Raw genomic sequence first — 12,145 nt, 5'->3', positions numbered from 1 at the left:
GCCTGGACCGGCCGCTCGGGAGCATTTTTTGTGGGCGTGTCACCAGCCCGAGTTTTGTTTTGTTTTTCGGTGTCCTGTGACATCACCCCGCATCTGTCCGGTCGCTTCACATCCGGTTTCCGTGGAGGACGCCGCCCCACTTCCTGTCCGCGGGGGGTGTTGCAGGCCCGTGTTTTACCCCCTGGATTTTTTTTTTCTGTTCTGTGGAGGGTTTTGGTTTTTGTCCCCCCCCCCTTTGTCGGGAGCCGCGCCTCGAGGGGGAGGGGGGAGGGGTACTGCCTGGACTCTGCCTGGACTCTGCCTGGACTCTGCCTGGACTCTGCCTGGACTCTGCCTGGACTCTGGCCATGTGCCTTTTGTTTATGTTTCGTGTTCACGTGTCTGCCCCGCCCTTGTCTTTTCCGCCCCGCCTCTGCACACCTGTCCCTCATGTGTCATGATTTATTTGTATTATTTAATTGAGCCGCGTTGCCTCGTGCAGCGCGGAATCCTGTTGTCTTCATGTCTGGTTTTGTCTGTGTCCTGTTTCGTGTTTTGTTTAGTTATTAAATCCCTTTTTCTGTTTAGCTGTCCTGCATTTGGGTCCATTTTTACCCCCGCGTCCGTGACACATATGACATGACGCTCATCACTATTATGCTTGCATTTAATGGATAGTTTTAAAGCATTATTACTAAAGTGAATTTATTTAGGAGGAACTGATTACATGTAAATGCAAATAAACAAGATACAAAAATGATTACAGGAGTTGATTATACAGTAGCGTGCTAATTTAAAGTGCATTAACACCACAACTCATTAAGCTAACAAATGCATTTGGTCTGATTCCTTTTTAGACTGAAGTGAGGCCCCTGGGAAGAAAGCTGGAATCCCTCGAGTTATTCTGTCAATAGCAATAAAAGAGAACAGATAAGAAAATAATAATGTAGTGCTGCACATAAAATACCTTTCCTACTGTGTGAACTGTATTTACTGGAGAAGTGAAATCATTCTTATTACAGATTTTAAAAATTAGTTAATTAAAATGAATATTTTTATATAAATGATATCATTTGGTTTACAACAAAAAAAAAGTCTTTTTATGATTGTATTTCACCCATTATATCTTCTCTAATCTACTTACCTTAGCCTTTTTGACTTTATTATATATACAGTATTATATATTATATATTAGCAGATCAGCATTAGTCTTATTCATTAGATATATAGCAGAAAGAAACTTACAGGCACAGTAGTAAGAAATTGACAGGTACTTATAGGTGCCATAGCAGGGATCAGGCAAGACACACGTTTGAACCGGCACGTGACAGTAGCACCTTCCATTACATCTGCAAAACAATGGTTTCATTGACTTCACAGATATCAGTAATGAATGTTGATTATAATGGTAATTTGCAATAATAATAAAATTTCAAGTCACACATCAGTTCTTCTCACATCACATCAACTTTTGTTACCTAGATGAAACAATGTATTGTGCACTGGGCAAGGAGCAATGTCTGTTACAGATTTGATTGGCAGGTCGTCCTGCAGCACAAGTGATGGAATCGAGTCGGCCGTAGAACGCGGTGATGATCCTTATATGACGATGACCTAAAATGTAAACATTTGACAAAAATATGCTTTTAAAAATATTAAGTTATAAGGAAAATCAGTGGGAAAAGGACAAAATTGTGGGGAAGCTATGCTAATTGATATATGCTGATGAGACATTAAGACAATCAGTGTTCTACAATAAAAAGTGTATGATGTAATCTTGTAGTACATAGTATAAATAGATAATAAGAGGGAAACAAACCGCAGTTCAGCACAGCAGTACCACCATCACAGGCAACAACTCTTGCTGCAGGAAACAGATTAAATAATTAATGCACTTAAATTTTCATACATGTACTTTTTTACTTAGACTGATATTTTATATTTTACACGGAGCATGGGTTAGACATACTGCTAAGATTTCCTTAACATGGGTTAAATGCAAATGTAAAAAGAGAAATATTTAGTGAGAGATTAATTGGATTGAGGGAAAAGGAAAGAGAAAGATGGATAGAGCAAATAAAACGTTATGCCAACAGCATCATGAGTCTGGTCACTAATACCAGTCAAATATACTTCAAAGGAAAATGAAGCTACGTAATATGGAAATACACATAATTTTCTGTATAATAGGAAGAAATTAGTTCATTGTTTGCTGGATACATTGATGTTGTTGCAATCCTAAACCTGTAACATATTTTACTGTCTGAGATGCTTTTCTGCGGACCACGGATGTAAAAAATGGCTATTTGAGTTACTTCTTATCACCTTAAACAGTCTGTCTATTTGTTAACCCTCACAGAAATGATGGTGACTATGACTATAAAGATTGTTGTGCAAGAACAAAACAGGTTTGTGTTAAAATATTTATTCACATTCAGTTCATATTCATTTCTGATCATAAGGAAATGTTTGCATTATAGGCTTATTATGTGCTGTTGGTGAATGTGGGACACTTAAACTTACGACAAGTGTGGTTCCGGGAAGTACAGGTAACTTCTTTCTCTAGGAATGGATCATTTATACAGATATTTGAGCAAATAAACCTGGATTAGTATGTGAGAATACTTTTTTAATTTGTTTATTAAAAATTGTAAAAATGTCAGCGTTTGTATGCTTCAGAAATTACCTCCAGACACGTGAAGGTCCAGAGCGGCCATAAGTACTGTAAGGAAAAACACAGATCAATTGCTAACAAATTCTGTTGTCTCTTTCTTCTGTTAGGGTGCCAGAGGTAACTTATCACATCGATGGATTTCATATGGAAAAGTACGAGAGAAACTTACAGGTGAATAATGTGAGCTGCAGGAGCATCATGATGCAGGCTGAGTCAAAGTCCAACAGCAACACTGCACTACAGCAACAGATCAATTAATACTTCCAGGAAATTTCTTTCTTATACTTTAAAGTTTTTAGTCACTTAGTTTAAACATGCATATGATACTAACATAAAATCAAATGTAACAGATGTTATAAATCTGAAATTTAAAGAAAATATTGTGGTTACAGAGTTGGATTGGAGAAAATATAAAGATATCCATTTGGTGGGGTTCACCTAAAAAAATTGGGAACCCAAGATGTATCATGATTATTGCAATACTTGGTAAATTTCTTATAATCATATTTATTGTTGTATATATTATTACATACTTATAATGATGACGAATGCTACACTTAATCATAGATATAAACTGTTTATTATATTTTACATCATATTCCACACAGGTAAGAATTAAAGAAAGAGAATAAAGTACTTACATGTAATCTTTCAGGGTTCCCTGTGCTGGTGTTATAAGACTGCAGCGATCCCTAAACTAAACTGTTGTGTAGCTATATATATGTACATATACACACTTCACGTCATGCAACAGAAGACAATCATTTAGCTCCTGCCCTCTTCAGGTTCACCTTCTATTTGCATGCAAGAGTTTAGTTATTCCTCATTCTGTATTCTTGCACATTCTGGTTATTGCACATAATATTTATTGCAGATATTCCCAAAGGTGTAGCATATAATTAGTGCAAGGTTATAGAAAAGAGTGATGCACTTGTAGAAACCGTTTTGTTTTCTTTACCTTCTTTGCCATAGGTATAAAGGGGACATATGTATTTTGTATTATTCATGTCTGTTACAGTATGAACTGTCGGTTTACCTGAAGTCTGTGTATATGCCCTTAAGTCTTCAAAATATGCTGTCTGTAGAGGAAGAGCACTTAAGGATATCGTGCTCTTCCTCTATCAGGATATCGTCCAGCCTACTAAACTGATGTAGTCCCTAGTCTACATCTGTGGAAATAAATACAAAAATCAGTACCATCAGTGGTGACCTTGGATATGCTGTATATAGATTACCTATTAGTTATATTTAATGTAATTAAAGTTGAGGTCACAACTTATAGGAAAAGCATTGGAGTACTAAGATTGCAGGTCAAGATATAATTGTGACTAACTACCAGTGTTCTGTGTTGCATTTATATATCATATATAAAATCCTGGTTCACTAGTTTGTGTACAAGAGCATCATATTTCACTGTTAACATCACTGCACATGATACCAACATTTACCAACATCCTTTGCTGCTGCATATATATGATTCTGAGTGTTTACCAGGGTATTATTTGATGATGTGCTCAAAAGCATTCTTATCTACTGTAAATGGCTGATCTATATTGCGTCCTCTAAGTCACCATAAATTGAGGAAATGTAACTTTACTTACAAAACATCCTCTACATGATTGACATTTCTTTGTAAATGCACATAGAATCATCTCTACCGCTTAAAATGTATTTGTGTTAACACATCGGTTCATTGCAACCTTGCAACAGCCTCCACTTCCAGCCACGAAAACAATTTCAATACTTTATTCTTTTGTCATAAGCATTCTTAAAGGAGATCTAAAAAATATCCACAAATAAAATATTAGTATGAAAACTTTTAGAAGACATTTTGCCAAAAAGTTTTAAAGTCCTGTATGTATGGAGACCTTTAGGACATATTGTGTAATTATAAAATATTAAGAAATTCTGTAATATTGTAACTCACAATATTGTTACTTAGCACATGTGTTCTGGCTTATATACGGTTATTGGACCATGGATAGATAGATCACTGCCTTTAGTTACATGAACGGTCTGAATATTAATAAAGACTGCATGTAAATGTACACATCTCTTATCCCTGTTAGGCTTGAGTTTATTGCATGATACTTTATTGCAAATTATGAATAATAATAGTACAATCGAAAATAAAATCATTACAGCAGTTGGTATAATGTGCAAATATTACGTGCAACAACAACAAAACTCCTGCACTTCATCATACTGTATGCATAATTAAATCTCGATGTAAGTCTTTTTCAGGGTGAAGAGACTCCTGCACTTCATCATACTGTATGCATAATTAAATCTCGGTGTAAGTCTTTTTCAGGGTGAAGAGACTGGGGAGAAAACTGGAATTCTTTGAGTTATTCTGTTAACGAAAGTAAAAAAAAATGAACAAACAGAAAGACAGAAAGTTATAGTTCTGCACATAAAATAGTAATTCCAATTAACTAACATTTATTTAATTGAAAAGTTCTAAATCTTTGTATTTAAAAAATATATATTTCCTATATAATCATCCTAATCAACTTTTTGACTTTTAATTAATTTTTTGACTTAAATAAGAAATAAAACCACCCTTAAACTGATTATTTCTAGCTGTTTGAACAAGCACTAGAAATATAAATACAGTGTACTGTATATCATAATACAGTATTTCAATGTATAAACAATATATGTGGGCCTCAGTACCAACTGATTCTTGGGCATTTGATATAAGAGAGGAAGAAACTTACAGTTAGATACAGGAGTATACAACTGTCAGGTACTTAAAGGTGCCATAGCAGGGGTCAGAGAAGAAACCGTTGGTCGCAGGCACCTCACATCTTCTTTGTCCTTCACATCTGCCAAAAAGGGATTTACATTTGAATTGTCTCCACAGACATAAATTTGACTTGACTTCTATAATTTAATAATAACGTCCATGGGTAGTGATGATAAAGGTGACACTTCAATTAATATTTTTGGTACCTAGCTGCAACTTTATGTAATGTGTCAGGCAAGTAGCAATTTGTAAAGGTGATCTGACTGTGAGGTCGTCCTGAAGAACACGTGGTGGAATCGGTTCGGCCGTAGTTCGCACCGATGATATTTATATGGTGGGCACCTAAAATTGGAATTTAGCACAAGGGAAAAATAAACGTATTAAAACTTAGTAGCTGCAAAAAGTAGTAACTTTCTTTGTGTCTGTACATTCTGTTTAACGTACTCTTTATTATGCAACATGGTGTAAAATGAGTAGAAATAAGGGCTAGATAAGAAATAATAAGAGGAAAAGAGTACAAACCACATGAAAGTACAGCAGTATTGTGTTCACAGGTCACAGTCAATCCTGTAGGAAATTTGATGGTGTAAATATATATAAAACATCACTTTCACATAATTTCAGAATAATTTCTGAAACCCACTTTTTAAACCAATTTAAAAAAAATACAATCTATAGAATAAGGTTTTAAAAGTCTTTATTTAAACAGATTACAGATTTTATGCTGGGTGCTTGTAGTCTAAACTAATTTTTAACATTTATGAATGGATAAAAAAAACCTTAGTCCATTTTAGATTACAATAAACCTTTTAAACCCGTTTATTTTAGATTAAATTATTTTTAATTATTAAAAGGAAAGCATCACCAGAGAAACGGCTTACTCACTGGTGCAGATGTAGGACACTGTAAGGTATTTAACAGTCCCAGTGCATGGCTCAGTAAAGACAGTGTACGAAGCTTCTACCTCACAACTCCTCTGTCCATTACAGCTTTTAAAGAAAGTAAGATAAATTAGTCTCTTTGTTGTCCCGTAAACAACGTTTGCAACTACTAAGTAAAAGTGAATCTAAGCAAAACATTTATTGGAACGAACAAAAAAAAAAAAATATTACAGAGTGGCCACTTTTGAGAGTGCGTTTGGAGAGTAACAGTTGGTGTTCTGGATCAAATTGTTAGAAAGTCCACTGGAACAGGTTACTGAATCAGCACGGCCATAGTTCGCATTTATGATCTGAATAGAACCATCTCCTGCACACAGACACCGATAAAACTATTGTGAATTAAATGCAACATCAAAAGACAAAAAAAAGAAAGAGAGACCCAATGAAGTACCGCAATCCAGTGTGCTGTAGCCACGCTCACAAATAACAGCTAACCCTGGAGGAAGGAGAAAAAAACAAAGTGAATACAATGTGATGAATTAGTATAGCAATAAACCATGAGATATTATTATAAAAATTATTATGTAATACTAAAAACAAATCAATAACTATAGATCCAGTATGCTACATGTGCTTTTAATAAACAGCTCTATCAATGTTGGACTGGATTCAACAAACTGTATGTAGGCTGAGACAACACATAAATACTGTTCTTGCAGAATTTGGCAGCAGAAGCTTGAACAGATTGGCTTGGTTACTGCGAGAATGTTAGTATTAAATCAGTATCAGTATGTTAGCAGCAAATATCCAGTGTTCTGCGCTGAGATGTCAATAACACAAAAGTCTTCACAAATTCCACCACTCCATCACTCTTAATACTTACTGCCATTGATGCACTCGTACGTGGTGTTGTAGTACTTGTAAGTTCCATAACATAGGTCAGGGTTCTCAATTAAAGCCGTATTTACCTCACACACTTTTAGTCCATTGCATCTGTTTGGGATAAACAGACCAAATGCTTTCACAGAGAGCGAGAGAGAGAGAGAGAGAGAGAGAGAGAGAGAGAGAGAGAGAGAGAGAGAGAGAGAACTGGCAATTTTAGACTTTTTAAAAGAATACAAAAAATGTAATTATTATAAATCATTATAAAGCGCTGACATTAGTGACATCAGTGACATTTTATTAGACATAAAAGTCAGTAGGTTTTCTGAATGGTAAAGTCATCCAGACAGAGGATTTATTTACTTTATTTTATTTTATTTTATTTATTTTATTAATGTTTCATTTTTTTATTTTTAATAATTTTATTTAATTTCTTTCTTTCTTTCTTTCTTTCTTTCTTTCTTTCTTTCTTTCTTTCTTTCTTTCTTTCTTTCTAACTTTAATAGTGAGAAAAAAAGAGGGAATGGTTGTTTATACCTGCTGTTAAGTTTAGTGTATTAACTATTTTCCTGCAGATGTCCTACAACATTCTACAATGTTTAAGTAATATAAAGAATAATTGTATAAAAGCATGACCTGTTGTTAATTATGAAGGATACCATGGATAAGCGGAATAAAACACTAACATATGTGCATATATGTGCAGTTATATATGTACTTATAAGTTATATAGCAGTAACTCTTGAAGCTAATTGTTTTATCACAGCATGCTCTGATGTTTTATTTCTTAAATAAATTACTGCATGTGTATTCCAAGCCATGGAAACCAGTACCTATCAGCAATAGTGGAAATCTTCAAAGAACAGCTAGTATTGACCGAGTCATATGGGGACCACTTTATACCGCAGGTATTGTTGTCAGTACGGCCATAGAAAGAATACTTCACTGATATCAGTCCGGTGTCTGAAAACATAATATATGTATCACAATACGGCAACAAGCATTATTTTACTATTATAATAATTTTTTTTACAACTATCCAAGATTTATAATATACTTTTGCAGAATTTGCAGAATACTTTCGCTTACCACAAGTAAGTCGATGGACATCACCTTCACAGGTAATCATATTTTCTAAAAAAAAAAAAAAAAGTATTTGAACAGATTTTTAAACATTTTAACCTGAATAGTTTCCTTAGGTTCTCCATTATCACGTTAGTTGTTTTTTAATGTTGGTATTTAAATGGTTTCAAATATTACCTCCAGAAACAAACAAGCTTGGAACTGCAATAACTGTAAAGCAAAACAAAGGTGCCTGTCTATTAAAAGAACAGAAATGTTGCTATTTCTACCATTAGAGGTGTAAGAGGTGTCATTTAGCTATTTAAGAGACTTACAGGTGAGTAGAGTGAGCTTCAGGAAGAACGTCATGACTTTTAGACGGATTAGAGCTGAAGCTGGAACTTCAAGCAATGAAACACTGGAACTGATATAGATACACATATGCATTTCATATTGAGTATCAGGATGTCATACCAAAATATTTCCCTTTACAAAAGCCACTGACATGACCCCTGACCTTACACTTATTAGGAACGCTTGTAGAACTGCACTCTTTTGCACAGTTTTTGTGTTTACAGCTAATCATGTGTTGAGTACAAATCAAGAAGATACAGGTCAAGAGCTTCAGGTAATGTTCACATCAAACATTAGACTGGGGAAAAAAGTTTGGTTGCATGATAATTCTTTTTTCTTTTGTTGGGAATTCTGGTGCTGTTACCTATTCTGTTCTTTAGGGTAAGTGCTGTACAGATATTATAAAGTACATATATGAAGATAAATCATGCAAATTAATTTTGGGGGGAAATTACCACATATTAAAATCTATTGTTGTTGTCAGGTGATTGTTTAAAGCAGGGGTCACCAACACGGTGGCCGCGGGCACCTGGTCGCCTGCAAGGAGCACTTAAGGCGCCCGCGAGGCACGTTCTAAAATAGCACTGGTCAAAATATAGCTAAAAAAATAAAAAAAAATAAAAAAAATTTCTTGCTGTAGTTTTTGAATAAAAAACGCTTGCATTAACGTAGATTTTAAAATGACGATATTTAATTTCATTTAATTTAATTAAAAAAAATTAAAACAAAAATGTTTTATGTATATAACGAACTCTGGCCTTTTCTGAAGTCAAATGTCATATTGCGCGCACGTCACGTCCGACTCCTGACACAAGGAAGTGGTGCAGCAACGATGAGGAGTTAGTTGTGATTTACCCCCAAAAAATGTCAGAAAAGCGACAGAAAACATACCATTTTCACAGTGTTTGGGAGGAAGAGTTCTTTTTACGTCAGTCAAAGAAAAGTGTGTGTGTCTCATTTGCGGGACGACTGTTGCGACGGCAAAGCAGCACAATGTGGCGAGACACTTCAGTCTGCGTCACGACAGTTTCAATGCTAACTACCCACCCGGCGGCGCATTAAGGACAGAAAAAGCCGTTACAAATCCTTTCATGCAAGTGGACATGACATGCACTGCTGAGCAACTAAGTGCTCTGTTCAACTTGGATGCTGGACAGGTAGAGACAGAAATCCTAACGTTGCAAAATGACCTCCACCTCAAAGCCCATCAGTCTGCATCAAACTTTTGGTGCCTTGTGGACACAGAAAAGTACAGTGGTGTATGCACAGCAGCTATGAAATTTGCATGCCTTTTTGGTTCAACCTATCTCTGTGAATCAGCCTTTTCTAAAATGAACTTTATCAAGAACTAACACAGAACACGCCTTACTGATGCACATTTACAAGACTCACTCAGACTTGCAGTGTCAAATTATTCACCAGATTACAGTACACTGGTGAGCAGAATGCAGTGCCAGGCTTCCCACTAACAGACATTTACAGACAAAGAAGAGATAACGTGTTCATTGAAAACACCATAACATTAAACTAAAAATGGTGCACAGAAATGTGAACATTTTTTGAAAAAGACTAAATTACTTGTGAATATTCCTTCCATCATTGTTGTATAAATCATTGTTAATAATTGTGGAGAATAATTAACATTGACATGTGAGCAGTCTCTTCACCATAATATTATTATTATTATTATTATTATTATTATTATTATTATTATTATTATTATTAAAAAGTGATCTGTGCAATTTTGCTCTTGAGGAAGTTTGTATCAATCCGGTAGCCCTTCGTACTACTCAGTTCCCTTGAAGTAGCCTCAGTCTTAAAAAGGTTGGTGACCCCTGGTTTAAAGAATGTGGTAAAGACCCCATAATTCTTATGTTGGCCCTGCTAAATAAAAACTTAGAAATAAAGCCAGGTGTATGACATTATATTCACACACTCATTCACACCTGGGGCAATTTAGTAAAGGATTGAACCAGGGATCTTGGAGCTGTGAGGTAGGTAATGCTACACACTGCCCCAACATGCTGTCCTTCTAAAGGTATAATGCTAGTTAAATGGTCTCATAAGTTAGACTTTGTACTGAATTAAATTTTGATTTATAACTTGTTTAAAAGGACTTAGGAAAGTCAGTTTTTATAGTTACAATAATGTAGTGTAATTGTAAATATTTTGCATACATTTCCTTTTTTTAAGTTAAGTCTAACATCTGGACAGCTGATTAAAAATGTTGTCTGCTAATTTCTAATCTAGTTCTTCTTGAATAGATTTTCAATCATTTAACTCACCAATGTTGAGCAGTCAGATATCCAATGCAATTTGTATTGCAGGTCTTTGGAACTACAGCTTCTTGGAGCGTCTTTGAATCTTTTTCACTTGCACTAAAAAAGTGGTCTTGAGTTGAGGCCTGTCTTTCACACTTACTGAGTTTGGCTCAGCAATCAATCTTTGCTACATAAAAGCTAATTCTAGACGAATTTAACTGTGAAAATCTCAGTACCCCTTTAAATTGAGTGTGATTGTACCATCTATTGATTTGCAAATGACCATGACTTAATCAGAATATGTAAACAAAGCAGACAGATAAGAACCAGTAGCCCAAACAAACTGCATGGCGAAATGTGGACTGGACTTACCAAAACAGCTGTAACTAGACAACTATAAAGTTAATCTGCAACTACACCAAATGTTCTAATGTCAGGTGGAAGGAAGACCAAAAGTCATTGGAACCATCAATTCTTGTTCCCAAGGAGATTTGGAATAAATCTGAAGAAAACCCTCAAGCTTGTAGTCCAAACAGTCTGTGCCTCTAACTGCAACTGATCATGGAGACTATCACAGTCAGTCAGCTTTGAGCTTGGGTCTTCATCAGTGACCATTTGAAGCCTTTGGCAGGAGGGATTTAGTGTTACTATAATGAACTCAGAAATGACTCTGACCTTTTAGTTCCTCAGGAGCTCTTGCTCTGCTCTCTACACAATTCCACTTGATTATAAACTGTTGTAGAAAGGACATTATTTACTGTCTGTTATCACCCAAATGAGGATGAGGTTTCCTTCTGAGTTTGGTTTCTCTCAAGGTTTCTTCCTCATATCATCTCAGGGAGTTTTTCCTTGCCACCGTCACCTCAGGTTTGCTCATTAGTTATAGATGTTAGTGATACCTAGTAATTTATTTTTAAACTTCACAATTTTTATTGTTTTTATGCTTCTGTAAAGCTGCTTTGAGACAATGTGAATTCTTCAAAGCACTATACAAATAAATTAAATTGAATCTTTCAGCACATGCTTACAAATTGCTTAGCCTGGTAAATAGTGACCGTAGACTTGCACATAGCTACACAAAGCACTATCTGAATAACAGAAGCATCTGACAGGCTCCAGTCTGTGCCTCAGTGTTAGAACTAGGTACATAATGCTCTGCTGGGCTTGCAGCACACAAGTACATTTTCTCTGTTTATTTCGCCTATGGTCAATCACAGCCCATTAGAAAATAAGATATCAGTGTAACTAGGGTTGCAAAATTCCGGGAATTTTCAAGGCTGGAAACTTTCCATGGGAATTAACG

At 35.4% G+C, this 12,145-nt stretch overlaps 2 protein-coding genes across 4 annotated transcripts; both read right to left on the bottom strand.

Annotated features, from left to right (window-relative positions):
• Positions 1 to 630: 630 nt before the first annotated feature.
• Positions 631 to 4,556, bottom strand: LOC132853673 (L-rhamnose-binding lectin CSL2-like). Of its 2 annotated transcripts, none has more exons than XM_060881585.1 (8): positions 3,295 to 4,556; positions 2,823 to 2,890; positions 2,666 to 2,701; positions 2,503 to 2,541; positions 1,799 to 1,843; positions 1,458 to 1,593; positions 1,225 to 1,328; positions 631 to 883 (listed from the first exon to the last, which is right to left on the bottom strand). In XM_060881585.1, coding segments are annotated over exons 2-8 (393 nt in total). In that variant the 5' UTR covers positions 2,854 to 2,890; positions 3,295 to 4,556; the 3' UTR covers positions 631 to 881. The 2 variants fall into 2 exon arrangements, with proteins under 2 accessions (XP_060737568.1, XP_060737569.1); XM_060881586.1 differs by having other exon boundaries at positions 2,823 to 2,885.
• Positions 4,557 to 4,707: 151 nt separating this feature from the next.
• On the bottom strand, positions 4,708 to 11,114 carry LOC132853666 (rhamnose-binding lectin-like). Of its 2 annotated transcripts, XR_009649192.1 has the most exons (14): positions 10,867 to 11,114; positions 8,563 to 8,651; positions 8,426 to 8,458; positions 8,255 to 8,299; positions 7,999 to 8,128; positions 7,167 to 7,276; positions 6,735 to 6,779; positions 6,515 to 6,650; positions 6,288 to 6,391; positions 5,925 to 5,969; positions 5,609 to 5,744; positions 5,374 to 5,481; positions 4,958 to 5,006; positions 4,708 to 4,909 (listed from the first exon to the last, which is right to left on the bottom strand). XR_009649192.1 is itself a non-coding variant. In XM_060881578.1 (13 exons), the coding sequence occupies exons 2-12, from the start codon at positions 8,594 to 8,596 to the stop codon at positions 5,376 to 5,378; spliced, it is 924 nt and encodes a 307-aa protein (XP_060737561.1). In that variant the 5' UTR covers positions 8,597 to 8,651; positions 10,867 to 11,114; the 3' UTR covers positions 4,708 to 5,006; positions 5,374 to 5,375. The 2 variants fall into 2 exon arrangements, 1 of the variants encoding a protein (XP_060737561.1); XM_060881578.1 differs by having other exon boundaries at positions 4,708 to 5,006.
• Between the last annotated feature and the right edge of the window lie 1,031 nt (positions 11,115 to 12,145).

This window comes from Tachysurus vachellii, chromosome 11 (genome assembly GCF_030014155.1).
Source record: "Tachysurus vachellii isolate PV-2020 chromosome 11, HZAU_Pvac_v1, whole genome shotgun sequence".
NCBI lineage: Eukaryota > Metazoa > Chordata > Actinopteri > Siluriformes > Bagridae > Tachysurus > Tachysurus vachellii.
Note: the sequence above shows the minus strand (reverse complement) of the source record. Positions and strands in the feature narration are given on the sequence as shown.

Coding starts and splice junctions, on each gene's coding strand:
- LOC132853673 (XM_060881585.1), bottom strand. CDS start 2,853: ATGATGCTCCTGCAGCTCACATTATTCACCT. Junction 1,844..2,502: donor TTCCCGGAACCACACTTGTC/GTAAGTTTAAGT, acceptor TGTTTCCTGCAG/CAAGAGTTGTTGCCTGTGAT. Junction 1,594..1,798: donor TACTGCTGTGCTGAACTGCG/GTTTGTTTCCCT, acceptor TTTACATTTTAG/GTCATCGTCATATAAGGATC.
- LOC132853666 (XM_060881578.1), bottom strand. CDS start 8,596: ATGACGTTCTTCCTGAAGCTCACTCTACTCACCT. Junction 6,651..6,734: donor CTACAGCACACTGGATTGCG/GTACTTCATTGG, acceptor GTCTGTGTGCAG/GAGATGGTTCTATTCAGATC. Junction 6,392..6,514: donor CTCTCAAAAGTGGCCACTCT/GTAATATTTTTT, acceptor TTTCTTTAAAAG/CTGTAATGGACAGAGGAGTT.